The 20,921-nt window shown below is 40.4% G+C and overlaps 1 protein-coding gene across 1 annotated transcript in view; it reads left to right on the top strand.

The window, feature by feature from the left end:
- Nucleotides 1-20,921, top strand: part of LOC126469818 (exportin-4-like) — a 225,342-nt gene that overhangs the window by 30,480 nt on the left and 173,941 nt on the right. The window contains exon 3 of the mRNA XM_050097100.1: nucleotides 7,692-7,864. Within this exon, the coding sequence (XP_049953057.1) occupies nucleotides 7,692-7,864 (173 nt within the window). The remainder of the gene's footprint in view (nucleotides 1-7,691; nucleotides 7,865-20,921) is intronic.

Below are 20,921 nucleotides of genomic sequence, written 5' to 3'. Positions count from 1 at the left end.
AGCAGTCCCTCCAATCTTTCACTGCTAATGGTTCTCCTGTCAGCTTTCTGTGGGTTCCCGGACATGTAGGAGTGCCTGGGAATGAGGCTGCGGATGCTGCAGCCAAGGCTGCAGTCCTCCTGCCTCGGCCCGCCTCCCATTGTGTCCCGTCATCTGACGTTCGTGGGGATGCGTGTAAGAGGCTTGTGTCGTTGTGGTGGGATGCTTGGTCATCCCTCCAAGGAAACAAGCTCCGGGCAGTCAAACCGCTCCCAACTGCTTGGACAACCTCCTCCCGACCATCTCGACGAGAGGAGGTCCTTCTGACCAGGTTGCGGATTGGGCATTGCCAGTTTAGCCACCGCTACCTGCTCTCCGGTGACCCAGCCCCGCAGTGCCCTTGTGGTCAGGCATTAACAGTGTGCCATGTTTTATTGTCGTGTCCCCGTTTTAGTCAATTTCGTGTTGTCCTGTCCCTGCCATCTACTTTACCAGATGTTTTAGCTGATGACGCTCGAGCAGCTGCTCGTATTCTGCGTTTTATAACTTTAACTGGCTTGTCCAAAGACATTTAACCTTTTTACTTATTTTATCTGCATCCTTGTCAGGTCCGAACTGGCGACATCATATCCTTGCCACATTGTATCAGTGGGGACTCCGGGGACCACTCCCGATTTTTATCCAAAACTTCCTGTTGCTCCATACTTTCCGTGTCCAAGTTGGTGACTCCCATAGTTCCATCCTTATCCAGGAGAATGGAGTCCCATAGGGCTCTGTATGGAGTGTCTCTATATTTTTAGTGCCCATTAACGGTCTAGCAGCAGCTGTCAGGCCCTCCGTCTCACCTTCTCTGTATGCAAACAACTTCTGCATTTCGTACTGCTGCTCCAGTTCTGTTGTTGCTGAGCGGAGCCTCCAGGTTGCCATTCGCAAGGCGCAGTCATGGGCTCTAGCCCGTGGCTTCCAGTTTTCAGTCGCAAAGTCGTGTGTCATGCACTTCTGTCGGCGTCGTACCGTTCATCCGGAACTCGCACTTTACCTTAATGACGATCCACTCACTGTAGTGGAGACAAATCAATTCCTAGGACTGGTGTTCAATACTTGATTGACTTATCTTCCTCATCTTCATCAGCTTAAGCAGGAGTGCTGTCAGCACCTCAATATCCTCTGTTGCCTGAGCAGCACCATTTGGGGTGCAGATCGCTCTATGCTGCTGCAGCTCTACAGAGCTCTTGTCGAATCTCAAACTGACTATGGGAGTGTGGTTGATGGTTCGGCTGCGCCTTCAGCATTGCATTTACTTGACTCTGTGCACCACTGTGGTGTCTGATTAGCAACAGGAGCTTTTAGGACGAGTTTGGTGACCAGCGTCCTGGTGGAGGCTGGTGTCCCTCCACTGCAGATCAGATTTGTGCAACTGCTTGCCAGTTATGCAGCACCCATTCATAGTTTCCCTGAGCATCCGAATTACCGTCTCCTTTTCCCGCCCGCGACAGTCCGTCTCCCGCATCAGCGGCCCAGATCGGGTCTTAACAATTGCGGTTCGCGTGCGGTCCCTTCTCTCCGAACTGGAGTCCTTCCCTTTACCACCTCTACTTGCGGTCCGTTCACGTATGCCTCCATGGTGTATGCCTAGGCCACAGCTTCGTCTGGACCTTTTACATGGCCCTAAGGACTCCGTTAACCCCACCGCTCCCCGCTGTCACTTCCTGTCGATTCTTGACATGTTCCGGGGCTCTAAAGCGGTTGACACTGATGGCTCAATGGCTGATGGTCACGTAGGCTTCGCATATGTTCATGGAGGACATATTGAGCAGCACTCTTTGCCATTTGGCTGTAGTGTTTTCACTGCAAAGCTGGCGGCCATACCTCGTGCTCTTGAGCACATCCGCTCATGCTCTGGCGAGTCATTTCTCCTGTGTACTGACTCATTGAGCAGCCTGCAAGCTATCGACCAGTGCTACCCTCGCCACCCTTTGGTAGCGTCCATTCAGGATCCCATCTATGCCCTGGAAGAGTCCCGCCGTTCCGTGGTGTTTGTGTGGACCCCAGGACACGTCGGAATCCCCAGCAACGAACTTGCCGACAGGCTGGCCAAACAGGCGACGCGGAAACCGCTTATGGAGATAGGCATCTCCAAAACTGACCTGCGTTCTGTCTTACACTGCAGGGTTTCCCGGCTTTGGGAGACAGAATGGTATAGCAGCACGCACAACAAACTGCATGTCATTAAGGAGACTATGAATGTGTGGAAGTCTTCCATGCAGGCCTCTCGCAGGGAATCGGTTGTCCTCCGCTGGCTCCGCATTGGCCATACATGGCTAATGCATGGTTACCTACTCCGTTGTGAGGACCCACCTCAGTGTCGCTGTGGCTCCCAAATGACAGTCATCCACCTCTTGCTGGACTGCCCACTTTTAGCCACTCTGCGGCAGACTTTTAACTTTCCCAGCACCCTGCCTTCGGTGGTGGGTGACAATGTCTCCACAGCAGCTTCAGTTTTGCGTTTTATCCATGAGGGTGGGTTTTATGCTTCTATGTAGGTTTTAGCGCATGTCCTTTGTCCCTCTTTGTCTTCCACCCTAGTGCTTTTAGGGTGGAGGTTTTAATGTGTTGCAGAGTGGCTGGCTTTCCCTTTTTATTCTCGTGGTTGGCCAGCCACTGTAATCTGATTTTTTCATGTTTTACTCTCTTCTGTTTCTAGCGTCTCTGTTGTTTTCTTGTCCTCTTTTGTTTCTTTTAGTGTTTGTTGCCTTCCCTTCATTCTTGTGGCTTTTCCTTTCTTTCCGTTTTGTGTTTTATGTTTCGTCCATTTTATTCTCACACGTGTGGCATTGTTTTATTAGGAACAAGGGACTGATGACCTCGTAGTTTGGTCACTTCTCCTGCCTTTAAACCAACCAACCTTTTATTAGCAGTAGGGGAAGTGTGTTCAGTTATTGATTGATTTTTCATTTCATTGTTGTTGGTAGATCATTACTTCAATTATTTTATCAAAACTGGACATACCTGCCAACAGTGAGTTATCCCCAATTGCTGTTTGTAGAAAACACTTATTTTCTGTCTGTTAATTGCTGTTTTGCTATCTCAAACTGACTGGATTTGGGTGATGTGAAACTGGTTGTTACATTAAGACTGGTTACTCTGTAAATATGAGAAAGGATCTGAAGATGAGCAATGCTGGCCAAAACTGGTCAGTTTGAGATAATAAAAACAGTGATCAACAGATGAAAAATAAGTCTATTTATGTCAATAATTTCTCTGTACAATGAAAGAAGAAAAAGGTTTGGGGAAATAAAGAATTCTTAAGTTTCCAGCAAAGTAAGTGCATTGGTGATAAATGTACTGTTAAAAAAAGAGTCTAGCATACAAGTATTGCCTAGAGCCACAACAAAACTGTACTAGTCTCATTCATGTCACAAAATTATTTCAGTGTTGTGTAAGGACTCGTGTTCTGGAGGAGATGGCTGCAAATCATGGTCTGGCTGCTGTGATTTTCCTTAGATTAGTTTTGAGGAATACGAGAAACTTATTTGAATTCTGCCAAAGCCTTATCCTTGCCCAACTGAGTGGTAGACCGTAAAGAAAGGGATGGGAGAATTCCATTTTCATATCTTAAGATGTTTTGTCATCCTTAAATATCCTGATGGTGTGTTACATATCAGGCACATGTCGTGAAAAAATTGTGAGTTATGAATGGTAAAAACTTTTCTCTCTCTTTGTGGCACTGCTTTGTAATGTATTAATACTGCCTCATAAAGTTCAAAGTTAGGTGGGCAGCAATTTATTTTCTCTTCTTATACTTTAAAGTATCTTCGTTGTTGTAGTGATTACTTATGAGGGAGCACAAAAATTGAAACCATAGTGAATGAGTAACACACTGTTAAAGTCAGGTCATAGCATATTAGTATTGGTGATAGCCATAACATAAGTGTACTAGTTACAGTTTCATTCATGTCACAGAGTTTTTCACTATTCTTGAAGTCTAATTCATGAGAACAGCCAGACAAGACTCTCACTTGCTCCTCTGCCCCTGAGTCAATTTAAGATACACTTTAATCTTCCATTATTTGCTGAATTTTATTATAGAATCAGTGTCATACCATATTTGATTTACTCTGACTGGTTTACCTTCTACGCTTATATTAATGTATGAGGCATTTGATTGATAATGAGACAGACTATCACCCACTTTCTCTCCCTTTTTCTTGTGTGCTATTATCCCCTCATATTGGTGGTTAAGTGGATACATATCTTGACTACAAATCTGAAGTCTTGGAGTTCAGACACATGATTGGCCATAGACTCTTTTTTGGTACTTAATGTGGCTTTTACATTATGCTCTAAGGATGTGGAGAATATGAAGTTCAAGTGTGATGTGCAGTTCATAGTGTGTGTTGAGCTCTTAAGCCCCAACCAATTGGTCAGATGAGTGAATTCCAAGATCAGAGGAAGAAAATAGCACACTATCTCCATCCTGCACTGTGGTGTTAAAGCAAACCATCTGGTTCACCAATTCAATTTTCTCAATTAAAGAAAAAGTGTTACAATTTTGGGCTGTCCTCAGCTTGCATCTTACATTCTACTTTGTTACTTGTAGGTATGAAATGGATCCATTTTGTATTATATGCCTTTCCAAATGCCAAATGTGTAGTGAAAGATCACAGTCTACTGTTACCTATATCAGGCATTTACTCTATATTAGCATATGTGTAAGGAGTCCAGATGTCACACTTTGTGTTGACCTTCCACAAATCCACTTTCATGTGCAATAGTTCTCAAGGGAGAACTGCCCCCTTATGAATGAATGGCTGAGAAAAATGGCACAGTACTGAAGACACTGGAATTCTGCTTGAGATGGTTACACCTCTAATCTTTATTGAGCCTTCCAGTCACGGGTTTTCTAAGGTTTTATTAAATTGCTTGAGGCAAATGATAAAAAAAATTGTGATATAATTCTGTTTAATTCATTTTCCTTTTTGTAAGTATAAGACTGATTGCAAACATTCAATCTATGTCTAATTAATTTCTTTTGATGGAAGACACTTTGTGGATTATAACTTAAATTTTCACATAGTAAAAGTTGATTATGTTGTAACGTAGAACACTTTCAGCTATAACATAAAACTACATTAAATTACTCATCTCTCTTCATATCAGTCTTTTTACTGATATTTACTTTATCAGTTTTTGCGATATGATACAAGTTTACACATTTGGTTTCCTTTTTAGAAATTATCCCCAATGTTACTAACGTTTATTGGCAGCCGGGACCATCTCTTGTGTGCAGTGATATGATAGGTTTTGTGGAGGATACCTTCCCTGAACTAATCTGAAGGCTGATACAAGAGAACTGCTCAGCTTACTTTTGGACACTTTCTTTAAAAAGAATTCTCAGGAACTGCGTTATCTCAGTCATTGTATTAGGTGAAAATACTTCAATACATGTAACATGCTTCTTATAAAAACATTTTTAATTAATATTAATTAATTAATTAATTAATTAATTAAAATGACAGTAAAAATGTTTTGATAACTTCCAAAAGATAAAAGGATGAAAGTAACTTTCGCACAATGTGTCACTGCCAAGTAACATAGCTTGATGATACTTGGACCATACTGAGAATGAACTGCTATAGTATAGTACAGTAGGTAACTGAAACAAAGACACAGTGAGATGAACAGAAATGACACTTTTATTCAGACACAATAATTACACTGAACTCACCCGAATTCCTGATTGTCACTCGGACATTACAAAAGGTGGTACATGGTTCTTAATAGGGTGTAACATCACCATGGATGGTAATGCATGCTCTGCAATTTACTCTCATGCTAGCTGCAAAGTTGGTGTGGAGTTCTTGGGTAGGGCATTCCATTCCTCCACCAGTACTGTTGACAACAGCTGGGTGGTCGTTGGTGCATGCAAATGTGCTATGATATGTCTTTCCAATGCATCCTATATGTGCTTGATGGGATTTAAATTGGGAGAACGGGCATACCAGTCTATTTGCCGAGTACCCACTCGGGCTGAGAGCTCCTCCATCTGCGCTGTTCAATGTGGTTGTGCATTGTCATCCATAAAAATGAAGTCAGGGCTGAATGCACCCCTTGAAAGACACACACTGGGAAGGGGAACAGTGTCACAATAATGTAGACTGGTGAGTGTACCATTTTGAAAGATTTGGAGATCAATACAACCATTCAACATTATGCCTCCCCACGCCAGAATGCCTGGACCATGAAAGCAGTCATGTTTGAAAATGTTCCTGGGTGCATTATGTGTTTCCACATCTCGCTATATAAGGGTACATCCAGCATTGATGGCCTTTTATTCTGATGTCTACCTGGTTCAGTCAACGTATTATAAACGTGATTTGCAGACGAGATAAATGGACAACCATGAGAGTCCTCTAATTCTGTTTTGGCCCCCTGAATCTTGCTTGAATTTAGCCTTCAGTGTCATTTAAACTGTATAAATAGCAATTTGATTCCAAAGGCACAGTGTAATTCTGATGTCTTACTTGGTTGACACAATAGGACATGTCAAAGGTCACCATATTGATAGAAGCTGTGTCAGCTGCGGATGGGCAGTTTTCCAGTAGTTTCAGCAGGTGCTAGCAGAATGACGGAAGTAAAAGGTGGTACTTTGGTTTGACATCTTTAGATGTCGTTGTGTGTATTTATTTCCAAGCAACAGTATGATGGCAACACTGATGGTTGCCATCTTGAAGTGCAGATATGTGTGTGTATTTGTGATGGAAACTAATAATAATAAACAAACATTACATAAAGTATAGGTTGATAATTATTTGAATTCATCGTCATAACTTTTTTTGAAAATGATTGCGACTCAGCTGTCTTTAGTCGTTGGTGATTAATCACTGCTTGAGTAGTCCGTGGAAGACAGTGGCTAGATTTGGGACCAACTATCCACAGTGAGGTTAGTAGACTGTTGGTTAGTTTTCTCTTTCTCTTTTTTATGGTTTCTGGATTGCTGTATTCCTGTGTATAGTCAGGTGTCTCCTTTTTTATGGTTAAACACTAGTCCACAGTGTGTGGTCTAGTGATTAGCATCACTGCCTCTCTTTCGTTGATTCCTGGGTTCAATTTTCAGCCAAGTCTGAAATTTTCTTCACTTTGGGACTGGGTGGATGTATTGCCCTATTTATTTTATCTCATTTTCATTGACTTGCAAGTCACCAAAGTGACCTCAAATAGAAAGACTTGAACCAGGCAGCCGAACAACACCAGACAGGGTCTCCTGGCCAATGATGTCATACAATCATTGCATTTCGTGGAACACTAATTAACACTTCTTTTTTTTCTCATCATTTTCTGAGTTTTGGAATTACATTTTTTATTGTCCTATTGTTCATTTTCGTTTGAGTGAATTTCATTACCTAAAATTCCAAAATTCACCAATAATGTGCCAAGAAAAATTCATTTTTTTTCTTTTTTTTTTCTTTTTTTTCGTGTTTCTATGCTGCTGTCTATTATTTAAGGAATGGATTGTTAAAGAACATAAATAGCTACTTCTTGACTGACAGTGTAGCATTAGTTTCTTTTTTTCTTCTGAATATGCTGAATTATACTTTTCCTGTACTTCTGTTGATGGCAATTGTCGGTTAATATGCACTTAATTAAGTTACATTTTACTGCATCCTTCAATTTCAAGATATAACTCATGCTTTCAATCTGACCATTTGCAGAAACATCAAAAGTGGACCATGTTTTATTTGAAGCAATAAACTTGCTGAAAGAAGCTTTGATTAGAGAGTGGGTATTGTTACCTGAAGCAGAGAAGGAAACATTATTAACTTATTTGATGGAGTATGCACTACATAAAACGATGCCACCTTTTGTTCATCACAAATTATTGCAGGTAAGCCTATGTTAAAGAAATTGCACCACATATGTTTGTTGTAAGTGGATTGCTGTAAAATTATTTGCACTATTTGTGTTATAATAGTAATGGTGAAATGTGTCAGCTGAGTCATAGTTAAGTTAAAAGGGCACATTACCTAAGGGTAAATGTTGTGATTTGCCAATAGAAAGGTGAATCAGTGACTTACTGGTTTTCAGAGACATTTTTTCATTTAGAATGTAAAACACTAATAGCAAACCCTTGTGTAACTGTTACAGGAAAGAATACTGTTTTCATGTACTAGCTAGAGTGCTGGTCATCAAATTATTTGCTTAAGGCAGATGAACACTATTGAGACTGCACTACTAGGTTTTGATTTTGTTAATTTCAGTATTGGGAGGGGGAACATTTTCACATGAGTATGTGATCCGGAACATACTGCAGACTCTTAACAACCATTTTAAACACGTGCAGGAACTGTTCAAAAGGAAAATTGTTGTCGAAGATTTGCAAATAAGTCAGTGGGCTACATCAGAATTTCAGGACCTGCCTTTTCAATTTGCACTGCAAATATAGTTGCAAATTATATTAAAACCAAATTCCAAATGATTTAAGTCACTAATTCTATCGCCAGATTTTGTCTCATAGTGTGTACCACGGGAACAACTCCATTTTAACGTTGAATCAGTGTCTCCCTTTTCCAGAATTTTCTTTCACTTACAACTAGTTTAAGGCTGTGTCCTATGTGAACGACAGAAGCGAGCAACAGTGCGCGACAGCTTCAGGTGACAAAACACTACCGCAGGTCTATTTACGGAAGTGTCCTACGTGAGTGACATCTGTGTCACTGCCTGTCTCCCGCTGCAACTGGCGACGTTTGAATTCAAACGTGTTTGAATCTTGTTGCTGCAGCACGCACGACACAGAGCAACAGCCACGTGTCTTCTTGGCAAAGCAGTGGAGCAGATGTGATGGCAGCTGTGAATTACTTAACATCTGCTTTTAAGAAAACTATTCGGTGAAAAAAATTTGATTCTTCCGCAACCTGTAGTTTGATATCCTTAAATGATAAAGGTCAGATTTGATTTTCATTATTCGTCATAGTTACTGTGCTGCACGAAATTGAATACATGGCTGCGCGAAATTTTTAAGAATCTGCAGAGATAAAATCACATTGTGTAGACTTTCCATATAGTTCATTTAGGGCCATACATTATTGTGTATGGAATGTAACCAATATATCTAAATTGTATTTAAAGTTGAGAACGGAATAATATCTCTTTTCATTCTTGAGATATTGGTTGTTATATCCTCGGATGGTTCACTCGTGGCGCATCCGAACCTTTCCTCCGCTTCGGGAATCAAGTGGTTGTAAAAATCGTCGTGTCTCATAAAAGGTTCAAGATATCGAAACGACGAATTTAGGAAATGACAGCATGCAGAAAGGACCATTTTATTATGTGATTAACACTCGATATGTTTTTGTAAACACGTAAGCAGAGTGAAAACAAGACTCCCTATAACTCACACCATGAGGTTTTGTCCAAATTTTCATAGCCAAACAAAGGGAGAGAAACAGGTAAATGGGGTATCAGAACACCAGCATGAGGTCTAGTTTGGCATGAAAATATTTAACTGCTTGAAAGTAACCAGGGTAATGAACAAAAACTTAATTAATAATCTGAGGAAAAATTGAAATATTTCACGAAAAGCTGCTGTAAATGAAGCGTCAAAAATGTCATCTGTTCAAGACCTAGCTATTTTGCACATAAAAAGGTACATTGGTGTGGTATTTAAATATCAAAAAGGCTTCCTTTGAATCAAGTACGTTAGGAATGCAAAGGAGGAGTCAGTAATATCATGCTTTCTGAATAAAACTTGAAATTCACAAATGGAAGAAATCAGTCAAATATTTTATGAAATGATTTGTGTAAAAGAAATAAGTAGATCAGAGAAACGTTCTACATGCCTTTGAATGATGCTCAGAATGATGAACAGAAAATGAGGTGCACCAAACGTTTCCCTAATATTTTTTATTTCATAGTTTTAGACAAATCATTGAACAAAACATTTGACTTTCTTTTCAAAAATTTTGTAAGCTTTACTTTTACAGACTACTTAGAGTAATTGAAACGGTTGGCCTTAACACTGACTGCTCATGAATTACGTCCGCAGCATCAAATATCTGTAAAATTTCATGGTTCATTTTAATTTATTAGGGATTAAATGTGTGTGTGATATACTGGGATCGGCATGAAGATCAAGTTCTTTGGCAAGACATTAAAAATATACTTAGCGATGCAGTGTAAACAGTATACGTAAAACTTAGTATACAGAACATACAGAAATGAACAGCATTCCTTTTCGCTTTATTTTCTTAAGTAAACCTAATTCTGTAGCCTTACTCTCCAGCTGCAGTATTCTATAGGTTAAGGACACTGTTTTATAGAAACAGCTGGTTGGCTCTTAAGCAGCCATCTTGTAGCGTGACATGGTCGCTCGCACCCAGGACACCCAAGGCTTTTGCCTGATGTCACTGCTTGTCATTGGAGTGTTGCGTATCCAGAAGTCACTTGCTTCTGTCGCTCACGTAGGACACAGCTGTGGCCTGACAACGCAACATTATGTAGGTTTCCATGCCTGAATTATTGCATTTGTTCATCCCTTGTCTAGTGTGATATTTGGTTTAACAATGTGTGTTAACGACGTAAAACACAAAGAATGAACTGCTGTCCAGCAGTGACTGAGTAATGTTGCTGCTTGTGGTACTAGATAAACAGTGTACTGTGGACCAGTGTGGGAAACAGGACAACTGGGCATATGGAAACTGAAACCACAGGCATTGGACCAGGTTTTTTCAATGCTGTGCCTACGTGACTTTATATCAGTTTCTAATGCAGAAGATTATGATGATGATGATGATGATGATGATGATAACAACAACAACAACAACAACAACACACTTGGTAGATCCATTAAGATTAGTTTGTCATGTCTTCCTTTAAACTTTCTGTATGCTACCACCATGCAGCAGTGCTACTCAGCTGGTGTTGGAGTACTGGTTATACTTAGTGTGTTGTAGTCCCTGATAATACATAGCATTGAACTGAATATCACACAAGACTAATTTAGTTCAATTGTATTGCATGGGCACCAAAAGACATTTGGTAGAAAGTCAAAATAATAGGGGCCAGCACCTACCTCTAGGCCACTCCTTCAGCAGCAAATGTGAGTTTGTGTGCTGATAGATTCCAAGTGGAACTCTTTTCAATAGGTCTGAAGCCATTAGAGAAGCATCCATGCCTGCCATAACACTGTAGAGACTGCTGAGTGCAGTGGTTTCTGTATAAAACCTCCCATTTGGTACCCCTGTGTCTGTCTTTCTGTCTGTCCATCCTTGTTTTATCATACCCGACATCTGGGAAAAAAAAAAGAGAGATGCAGAATGCACTGGTTTTATATTAGCTTTTGAGGACCTCTGTATATTTTCATTTTTACCATCTAAAATAGTAAAGTCATCATCAACCAAAAGGTTGGTTCAAACACCACAATGCTTTACTAGACATGGTCCTATGGGAATTGTAATGCCAGTACTTCCTTCGATCTCTTAACTGTCTTATTCAGCCAGTTATGGGTGCTACTGTGGCTTACCATGGACTCCTAACTCCAGTGAAACTTGACAGTTTTTATGTTAGCAAACAATGGCAGAGGCAAAAGAAGTGAAAAGTGACACATAAAAATTCCGAGACTGACCGGTGATTGAACCTGAGACTTTCAGGTATAGTCTGGCGCATTACCACTGAGCCACAATTTTTACTGAACTTGGCGTAAAGTCAATTTCATTGAACTGTGAATGTGTACCTTAATTTAGGTTATAATGCTATTAAGGCTACTGACCTTCACGTTGGATTGAAAACTGCAACAACTGTTGACCCTAGGATATTGAAAGTGAGACCTTCTAAATGCTATTTAATGTGACACCCTGCTTACACTGAATGCTTTTCAGTGCCTCAGAAGAACTTAGGATGCAAACAGGTTCTGTTTGCTCCATTTCTATGAGGCTTTCATGTGGTGTGGATGTAGCTTTTAGAGCCTCTTTTTGCCTGAGTGAAGCCATCTTATCTCATAATGCTAGATGCAGCAAACTGTGAGGCAACCGAGTTGGGACACATTGGCTTACAAAACTAGTCCCATTTCTAGTGTGCAGAACTGATATACTGCCACTAGCCATCTGATGAAAACTTCCCATAGTGAAACTGGTGTGTAAGGTCTTATTCATCCAAAAAACATTTGTGTTCCACAATATTCATTTTTATTGAAAATCTACAAATGATGAAGTGACCTTGGAATTAGAGCAATGATAAACCTCTTGTCTGGAACTAATAAATCCTGCTGGCCGGAATTGAAACAGATCAATGCACTTGCTACTTCGGAGGTTCAGTGGTATCTTAGATGAAACACAAAAAGAAAAAAGTGTGTTCAGGTATACATTTTTGCGATAGTTGTATAAAGTGCCATATTTTATATTTGTAGCTGCTTCGTCATTTACTTTGATTTGTGCTAATGCTTCATACCAACAACAAATATCTAGACACTCATGAAGACCTTTCTGTGACATGGAGTAACTGAAGTTGGTGAAGATCACTTATATTTCAGCAAACCATGCAGCTCACATGCTATGTCCTTTAGTGGGAGCAGCTGCCTGCGTGTGTTGCTTGTGGCATATGACTTTTATTGGGCAATGTTTTAATTAAACATATTTTCTGTGAGGTGGAAATTCTAAACTTAGCTGAAGATATGCAGTCTGTTTTATTAGATATTTAAGGGAATATGCTATATGCTTTAAAGCTTTGTGAAGAATTAGAGCTTCCCTTGAAAATGATACAGGAGTTGTAGTTTTATTAAGCCATGTGTCAGTTTTACGAGGGTATTAGATATTTCCTGGTACTAGAGCTTAAGGACCAATGAATACATATGCATACATTTTACACACAGATCCAGTTTGACAAGTATGGTTGTGGTCTTGTAGTAGGAACTATCCTGACATTTGCCTGAAGTGATGTAGGAAAATCACAGAAAACCTAAATCAGAGTTCCCAGATGGAAATTGGAGCTTCCATCCTTCTGAATAATTGGCCAATCATTTACAGTCTCATTCTATTTAGTCTTATTGGAGCTTCAATCCTTCCAAATAATAGGCCAGCCATTTACAATCTCATTCTGTTTAGTCTTAATGTACAGTACTGTTTTGATAACACATTCTTTCAAAGAAGTACTTTGATATTCTATAAAGCTTGTGCTACACTTTTCATTCATTTCTCAATAGTGATCACTGCATATACTGCACACACCATACACCCATTATTTCATGATGTCACACTATACTGAGTACCAGCTGGCATCACAGCCATTATTATGATGTGCAGTTTTCACTTTGTGTACCACAAATTCCTATTCCATTGCCTGAAAAATTGGGTCAGCATCCTTCTATAATGAGTGAGACGTTGAGCTCAGAGAGAGGATAAGATGTTAGCACAACCCATTACATAGATTTGATCTTACATTTCATTTTTTACCAAACAACTACTTTGTGTTGTATAACTAATCCCTCACTGTATTGAATGTATTGCTTAACAGGTACTTTTTAACTGCCTTTTTAAATAAGTTTGTTATCTTTGTAATGTCCATGAACAATTTATTGTACATTTTCCTTTGGTAGAAAATACTGTTTTCAGTTTCACATTTATTCTTTCAGGGCAAATGTAAGTACAATCTAGACTTTGTCTTAAGGTCATGGACAGAGCTGTTTGTGAAGTAATTATCAAAGTTATTTTTGACGTGGATAGTTGATTGGTAAAAGTACTCCTGTGGTACATTTAAAAATCCTCAATGTTTCAAACAAGTGTTTAAAACGAGGCTGATCACTATTTTTGGTTATTGTTCTTATGGCCCTTTTCTGTAGTTTGAAAACTGTGTTCATATTTTGTGCATTTGTTCTCCAGTAAAGTATTCTATAGATAAGAATGTATTATATCTATGAATAGTGTGTAACTAAAAGACACAGGTTGTTTCGTGACAGATGTTGAAAAGACACTAATAACATTGTTTTGATACTTCCTGGCAGATTAAAACTGTATGCCAGACCGAGACTCGAACCTGGGACCTTTGCATTTTGTGGGCAAGTGCTCTACCAACTGAGCTACCCAAGCACAACTCACAATCTGTCCTCACAGCTTTATTTCCTCCCGTACCTTGTTTCCTACATTCATAACTTCACAGAAGTTCTCCTGTGAAGTCCGACCGGTGTGGCCGAGCGGTTCTAGGTGCTTCAGTCTGGAACCATACGACCGCTACGGTCGCAAGTTCAAATCCTGCCTCAGGCATGGATGTGTGTGATGTCCTTAGGTTAGTTAGGTTTAAGTAGTTCTAAGTTTTAGGAGACTGATGACCTCAGATGTAAGTCCCATAGTGCTCATAGCCATTTGAACCATTTTCTCCTGGGAAACTTACAGGGCTAGCACTTCTGGAAGAATGGATGTTGTGGGCACATGGTGTAGCCACAGCTTGGGGGATGTTTTTCCAAAGTAAAATGGTAACACTGCTACGGAGTGTGCGCTGATATGAAACTTCCTGGCAGGTGAAAACTGTGTGCTGGACTGAGACTCGAACTCAGGACTTTCATGGGCAAGTGCTCTACAAATTGAGCTGCCCAAGCACGATTCATGACCCGTCCTCACTGCTTTATTTTTTCCAGTACCTAGTCTCCTATTTTCGAAACTTCGGAGAAGTGTTGGAGACATCCTCCAGGCTGTGGCTAAGCCATGTCTCCACGATATCCTTTCTTCCAGGAGCGCTAATCCTGCAAGTTTCACAGGAGAATTTCTGTGAAGTTTGGAAGGTAATAGACAAGGTACTGGTGGAAGTAAATCTGTGAGAATGGGTTGTAAGTAGTACTTCAGTAACTCAGTTGGTTGAGCAGTTGCCTGTGAAAGGCAAAGGTCCCGAGTTTTGAGTCTGTCTGCTACACAGTTTTAATCTGTCGGGAAGTTTCATATCAGTGCACTCTCCGCTGCGGACTGAAAATTTTGTTCTGAGAACATTATGTTTGCAAGTTTGTTTGAGTGTTCGTGCCACTTCAATTGAGAATCAATATTCATCCTTAGAAATGTTATGTTTGTTACTCTGTCTATATAGGTACCATCTATATTTAATTTAAGAGTGTCATTTTGCCATCTTCAAACCAAATTTCATGGTACTTATTTTCTTGATTTTCAATGTAACTTTATTACATATTGGCCAGTTGTAAATTTCTTGAAAGATTTCGTTTAATTCCTGAGCAAGAAGTGTTTTTGTTCTCTCAGCAAATGTAATATTGCTGTCATTAGCAGAGAGAACTTTTCCCCCTCATGACTAACACTATTGGGAAAGTTGTCGAGGTATGTCAGAAACAGTTTTAGTGGTAATATGCTACTGTGAGAAACTCCTGTGTTAATACATTGTGATTCTGGTAAGTATTTTATTAAAAGCTGAGCCTTACTTGAGGTTTGTGTTACCTCTACTCTTTGTTTCCTATCTAGTAGGTATGATCAGAACCAGTCATTAGGTACACTTACTATTTCTAATGATTCTAACTTATTTAGTAGAATCTTTTGGTCAACATTATTAAAAAAGTCTTAGAATGATTTAAGAATGTGCCTCTGACACACTCACCCTTGTCATGGGCATCAGGTACCATTTCTGTGAATTCTATTATGGCTGATTCTGTACTTCTGCCACTTTGGAACCCAAACTGTGATTCTCTTAGAAAGTTGTATGTCTTCAAGTAATTCATTAATCTGTCTTTTGTAACTTAGTCTGTTATTTTTTGAGAATGACGACAACAAGCAAATGGACCTGCAGTTTTCTTTGTCTTCTGTAGTACTTATCTTTAGCAGAGTCACAACTCTCACCTGTTTTACATACTTGGGAAAGTTTCTTGATGCAGATAACTTGGGTACCATGTTTATTAAGGGGTCTTTTATGATTTGTATGCATTTTGATGTAATAATATAACTTTGCTTTGTGCATAATTAACTCTGGATGATGAAAATGTTTTTGGGAATTTTTGTTATAGTTCCTCAGCAATACCTGAACAATGATCGTTCACTCAAATGAGCTGGTGAGGATCATTTATTTCTTTATTCTCCCCACCCCCTTGTCTTATTTGTATGTTGTTATGCCTTTATTTCTCTCTCCCTTGTTGCTGCTAAATGACAACTCTGAGTACTTTGCATTTACTTGCTACATCGTATAATATTTTGTCATTAAATGTCTTTTTTGCAGTAGTCAACACCCTCCTCTCAATCCTTTTGTACCTATGGTACACTCTTGTCCATGAAACTGGAATACGTACAGGTCTGCAAGCCTTACATCTGTTTGTTTTTGTGGAACATTGCAACTGATGTGAATGCTTCAGGAAATTTCTTTTCAAGGTTCATCTAAAATAATGTTGAGAACATAAAGAATTCCATATTTACTGTGGTTTCTCTTGCAACATGTGTGGTTGTCAGGTTGGTGGCAGCCAATAGTATGTGGCAGCATAGAATGTAATTGCCAGTGACAAGATGTTAGGCACAAAATATGAATTACTTGACCTATTTCTTTTGTGGCGGCGTTCGTAGCGACAAACAATTCGCTGTAGAAACGGCTTACGAAGTCACCGCCACACTTTTATAGCGGGCCGACCGGTCCGATGGAACAGTGAACAGAAAGATGAAAACCCAAACACTCTGATCAAATAAAAGTCGGTACTTATCTTTATTAACGAAGATACAGAAACACAGTAGTGAACTCCGTGTCTACAGAAATCTGTCTAGTCAGAGTCGGAGCGGCTAGGTCAACGTCGGCTGACGACAAACAACTACTCTGCTGCAATGAACACACAACTGACTAGCAAGTACACAATTCGGTGGCGAGTATACAATTGAGCGGCGAATACAGAACTGTCCTAGCGCTTGCGACTCCAGCACTTAAGAAACCAGAAGCCAGCGGTGGCGCGCGCAGACTTGCGGCGATTTCCTGTCTCGCTGGCGCTGCTTATGCGGACGGCGTCCGGACTTTGATGCTGCCAACCTTTTGGCAGCGGGCTCGGGTGGCATTACTGGCTAGGATATAACACTCCTCCCCCCCAAATTGCCGCACCATCGTTGAATAATGACGTGGCGAGCGTCGACGGCGGGGGAGGGGTCTGGCCGCAGGCGTAGCAGAAGAGACCGGGGCGGAGACTGTTGTCGGTGGCAGTCCCCGGTCCGCACCCCAGCATTGGCTGCGCGGGGCCTCGGGAAACACCGACTGAAAACCGAGGTCAGGGTGCACGCCTGTGACCACGGGCGCAGCTTCTGGTACTGGACGCGACGCGATGGGGCGTCGGGACCCACGAAGAGAGGCAGCGTCTCCTGACGCTGCGTCGGCGGCTGCTGAGTGGGCGCCGGACAAGGCGCTGCGGTTTCAGACTCCTTGGGGGTGCCCAAGGAAAGCGGCTGCAGGACAGTTGAGTTGGTCCCACAGATTGTTGATTGGGTTTTAATTTAGGAGTTTAGTGGCCGGGGGATTATAGTAGGCTCATTCTGGTGTTCTTTGAACCACACACGTACACTGTGAGCTGTGTGACACGTTGCATTGTCCTACTAGTAGTTTCCAGCATACCAAGGAAAACCAAATTGAATGAAGGGGGGACATGGTTCCCAAGGATAGATACATACTTTTATTGATCCATTTTGCCTTCCTCAATTATCAGGATCACTCAGGGAATGCCATGAAAACATTCCCCAGACCATAACACTCGATTCTTTGGCCTGAACCCTTTGCTTTCAGACATTTCACACCTATACGCCAATGGCCAACTGTCTGATGAAGCATAAAATATGATTTATCTAAAAAGTCCGCTTGTCACCTCTCAGTGGACATCCAGTTGTGGTATTGGCATGCAAATTCCTGCCTTTGTCATTGATGAACGGCAGCCAGAATGGGTACATCAACCAAACACCGTCTGCAGAGGCCAAGGCGCAACAATGTTCGCTGAATAGTCTTTGAGGAGACATGCCCCTTGGTTCATCTGGGCAGTCAGTGGTTCAACAGTTGCATGTCTAATCACCTCTACGCTTCTGCAGCCATTGTTCACCACTGATATCTATGGCTTGTGGTGCACCGCAGTTGCCTCGGTGGGTGTTTTGTATAATGGCATTTTGCCCTCCATGGTGTACTTTAACCACAGTGACACGTGAACAGTTTACAAACTTGGCCATTTCAGAAATGGTTCTACCCTTGGCCTAAGAGCCAACGATTGTGCTCTTTTGGATGTCAGATACATCAATCTGTTTACACATTATGACAACAGCTGCACTGTTTTCTGCATGCCCCCGACTTGATGTATATATCCACCACTGCTGTGCTGCCACCTGCTGTCTGTGAGTGGCCATTACAAGTTGATGTCTGTGAAGTAACGGGTGAGTTGCGGTGCCCTGAAAATATTCTAAGTTTGGAGTTAGCGTGGCCACACGGGCCGTTCGGTGGGCAGCGGCTGCGCGGTGCCGAGCATCGGCCAGTGCAAGAGGGGAGCCTCAGCACATGGCCCAGGTGGACCGAGTGGCTGGGAATTCCGTGTTGATGCAATGTTGAGGACTGTGCTTTGTGTCGATGAAGGAGATGTGAATGCAGGGAGTGCCAAAGATGGCGGACTTTGTGAAACCATAATAGTAGACATTTCACAGTTCATGTAGAAATTAATAGTAGCCAGAGGAATAATGATACCTTAAAAAGAAACATGTACATTACCATTATTTGCATGATGATTCTGATGGTGTAATCAGATTTTCAATATGTTTATTAGTCTAAAGATAAGTATCTGACTGTAAATTATACAAGTAACACCCAGCAATGAATTTCCAAAATCTAAACGGTTCATCCGATTTTGTCGATCAAAGTGTCTTTAGAAAAGCTATTAGTGTAAACCTACATTGGTATGAATTACAAGCATGTAACTTGAATAGTACATGAGTTATTGGAGGTCAAAGAGGCCTATTACTATTGATCACGTCAGTCCATAAGTACTCTACAGTTGCACGAAAAAACAGTAGCAGCACCCTTATAAATATATTCGTAGTATGCATTTATAAGTGAATATCTTGCGAGCTATGTTGTTGTTCATAACTAATTACATGAAATAGGAATCTATTGTTTCCCTGTTATTCAACTTGTATCTTATTTAATTGCTGGACCATCTAAACCAATAAGTGTTTTGCAGTAATAAACGGCATTCTTACAGGTACTTCTGCTATCTTACTCATCATTTAATGTCGTTAAAAATAGTACCTGCAGATTTTATTTATTTGCAATCTTTCATTTATAAATTTCTATGTCACATTCAAAATTCGCAATTGCCAAGTGATAGGAACCTTCGGTCATGCAATTCATGTGTATATTCATATTGTATACTGTAGACTCGGGAGTATTTGGCTTGTAATGTGGCAACCACGTATTCCACCCTCTAGACAACGAAACCAGCCAAAACTTCTAATATTTCAACTCTTGAGTCTGAGGGTACGTTGTAGAAGGCCACTCATCACATTTTCTATTTGAAAGCCCGCATGTCAAACTTAGACATGCTCACATTTATGTGAATAGGGCCGTGTGTGCGTGCGTGTGTGTGTGTGTGTGTGTGTGTGTGTGTGTGTGTCACTTCTGTGGTGTAATAGTATTAGTGATTTAGTCTGATGTACAGAATATTGATAGTGGTGAATGACGAGTATGAAATACGCGCATTTTGTAGACAGCTCTTTATTTATTTTCTATTTTTGCTACATTTTTACATTTCTGTTATTGATGTATATAGCGGTATAGCACTTCTTGTGCAAAAGCAGTTATTCCTGGATCTGTCAAAATTGCAGAAATTTTGTTGTGACAGTCTGATCAAAAGTAATTCTTACATAATAGCAAATTTTTATGCTGATAACACACTCGCACATATTACTTGTGTTGCCCATGCGCGCGCGCACACACACACACACACACACACACACACACACACAAAAGCTAGGCTTTTTTTATGTTGAAGCAGTTATTACGGGATCTGCTTGAGTTATGGAAATTTTTGTTTTATGGCAATCTGATAAGTAGGAATTTTTATATAGTAGTGAACTTTTGGAGGTTAGTGACTGGTATGAATAACTCACATTGCTGTATAAACTTTCCTTTATTAATTTTGTAGATTTGCTGCAGTCATTCTGTCCATTCAACCTTCATTTCATGTTCATATTCATTGGCTTTAGCAACTCACAATCAAACTGTCACCTTCCTGCCTAACCTAGATCTCGGACCATACGACAGTTCCTAACAGAAATACCTGGATGCTGGAGTATAGAAAATGGAGAAGGCGATGTCCACTCGATCTGAATTCGCGAGACTGTCATCAGTACCAAAATTCTGTAGATATACAAATTTCTTTGTATCCGTCTGCCAAAAAATGAAAAAGTCTATAATTTAGGCAAATAAATAATAATTTCTTCAACATATGTAGTTAGGAACTTTTCATGTTGAAGAAATTATTATTTATCTGCCTAAATTACAGAAATATTCATTTTGTGGCAGACTGAAACAAAGGGATTTGTGTATCTACATCTACGGAATCTTGATATTGATGACAGAGTCTCATGAATTATTCGCATTTTCTTTTACTGCTGCATCCAGGCATTTCTATTATGACCTGTAGTTTAGCTTGAGATCTAGGTTAAACTGTAAGGTGATAGTTGAGTTGAGAGTAGGTAAAGCCAATGAATGTGAATGTGAATGTGAATGTGAAATAAAGGTTGAGGTCTGGAAGGTGACAGTTTCGTTATGTCTTGGTGAGCCAGTGAATGTGAATATGAAATGTAAGCTGATGTGATGGAACAATATGTAATATAGCCCAAGTTCTATGTAATGGTAATGTCTCTCAATTTGTTACAGTATTGGCTGTGATGTATAGATAGTAATTAAAGCTCTCATAATACTTTCATTATGTGCTGCATAGATACTTCTGACAGGTGCAGATGCAAAGGCAG

The sequence above is a fragment of the Schistocerca serialis genome, chromosome 3 (assembly GCF_023864345.2).
Source record: "Schistocerca serialis cubense isolate TAMUIC-IGC-003099 chromosome 3, iqSchSeri2.2, whole genome shotgun sequence".
In the NCBI taxonomy this organism is placed as follows: Eukaryota; Metazoa; Arthropoda; class Insecta; order Orthoptera; family Acrididae; genus Schistocerca; species Schistocerca serialis.
This window is presented reverse-complemented; position numbering and strand designations above follow the sequence as displayed.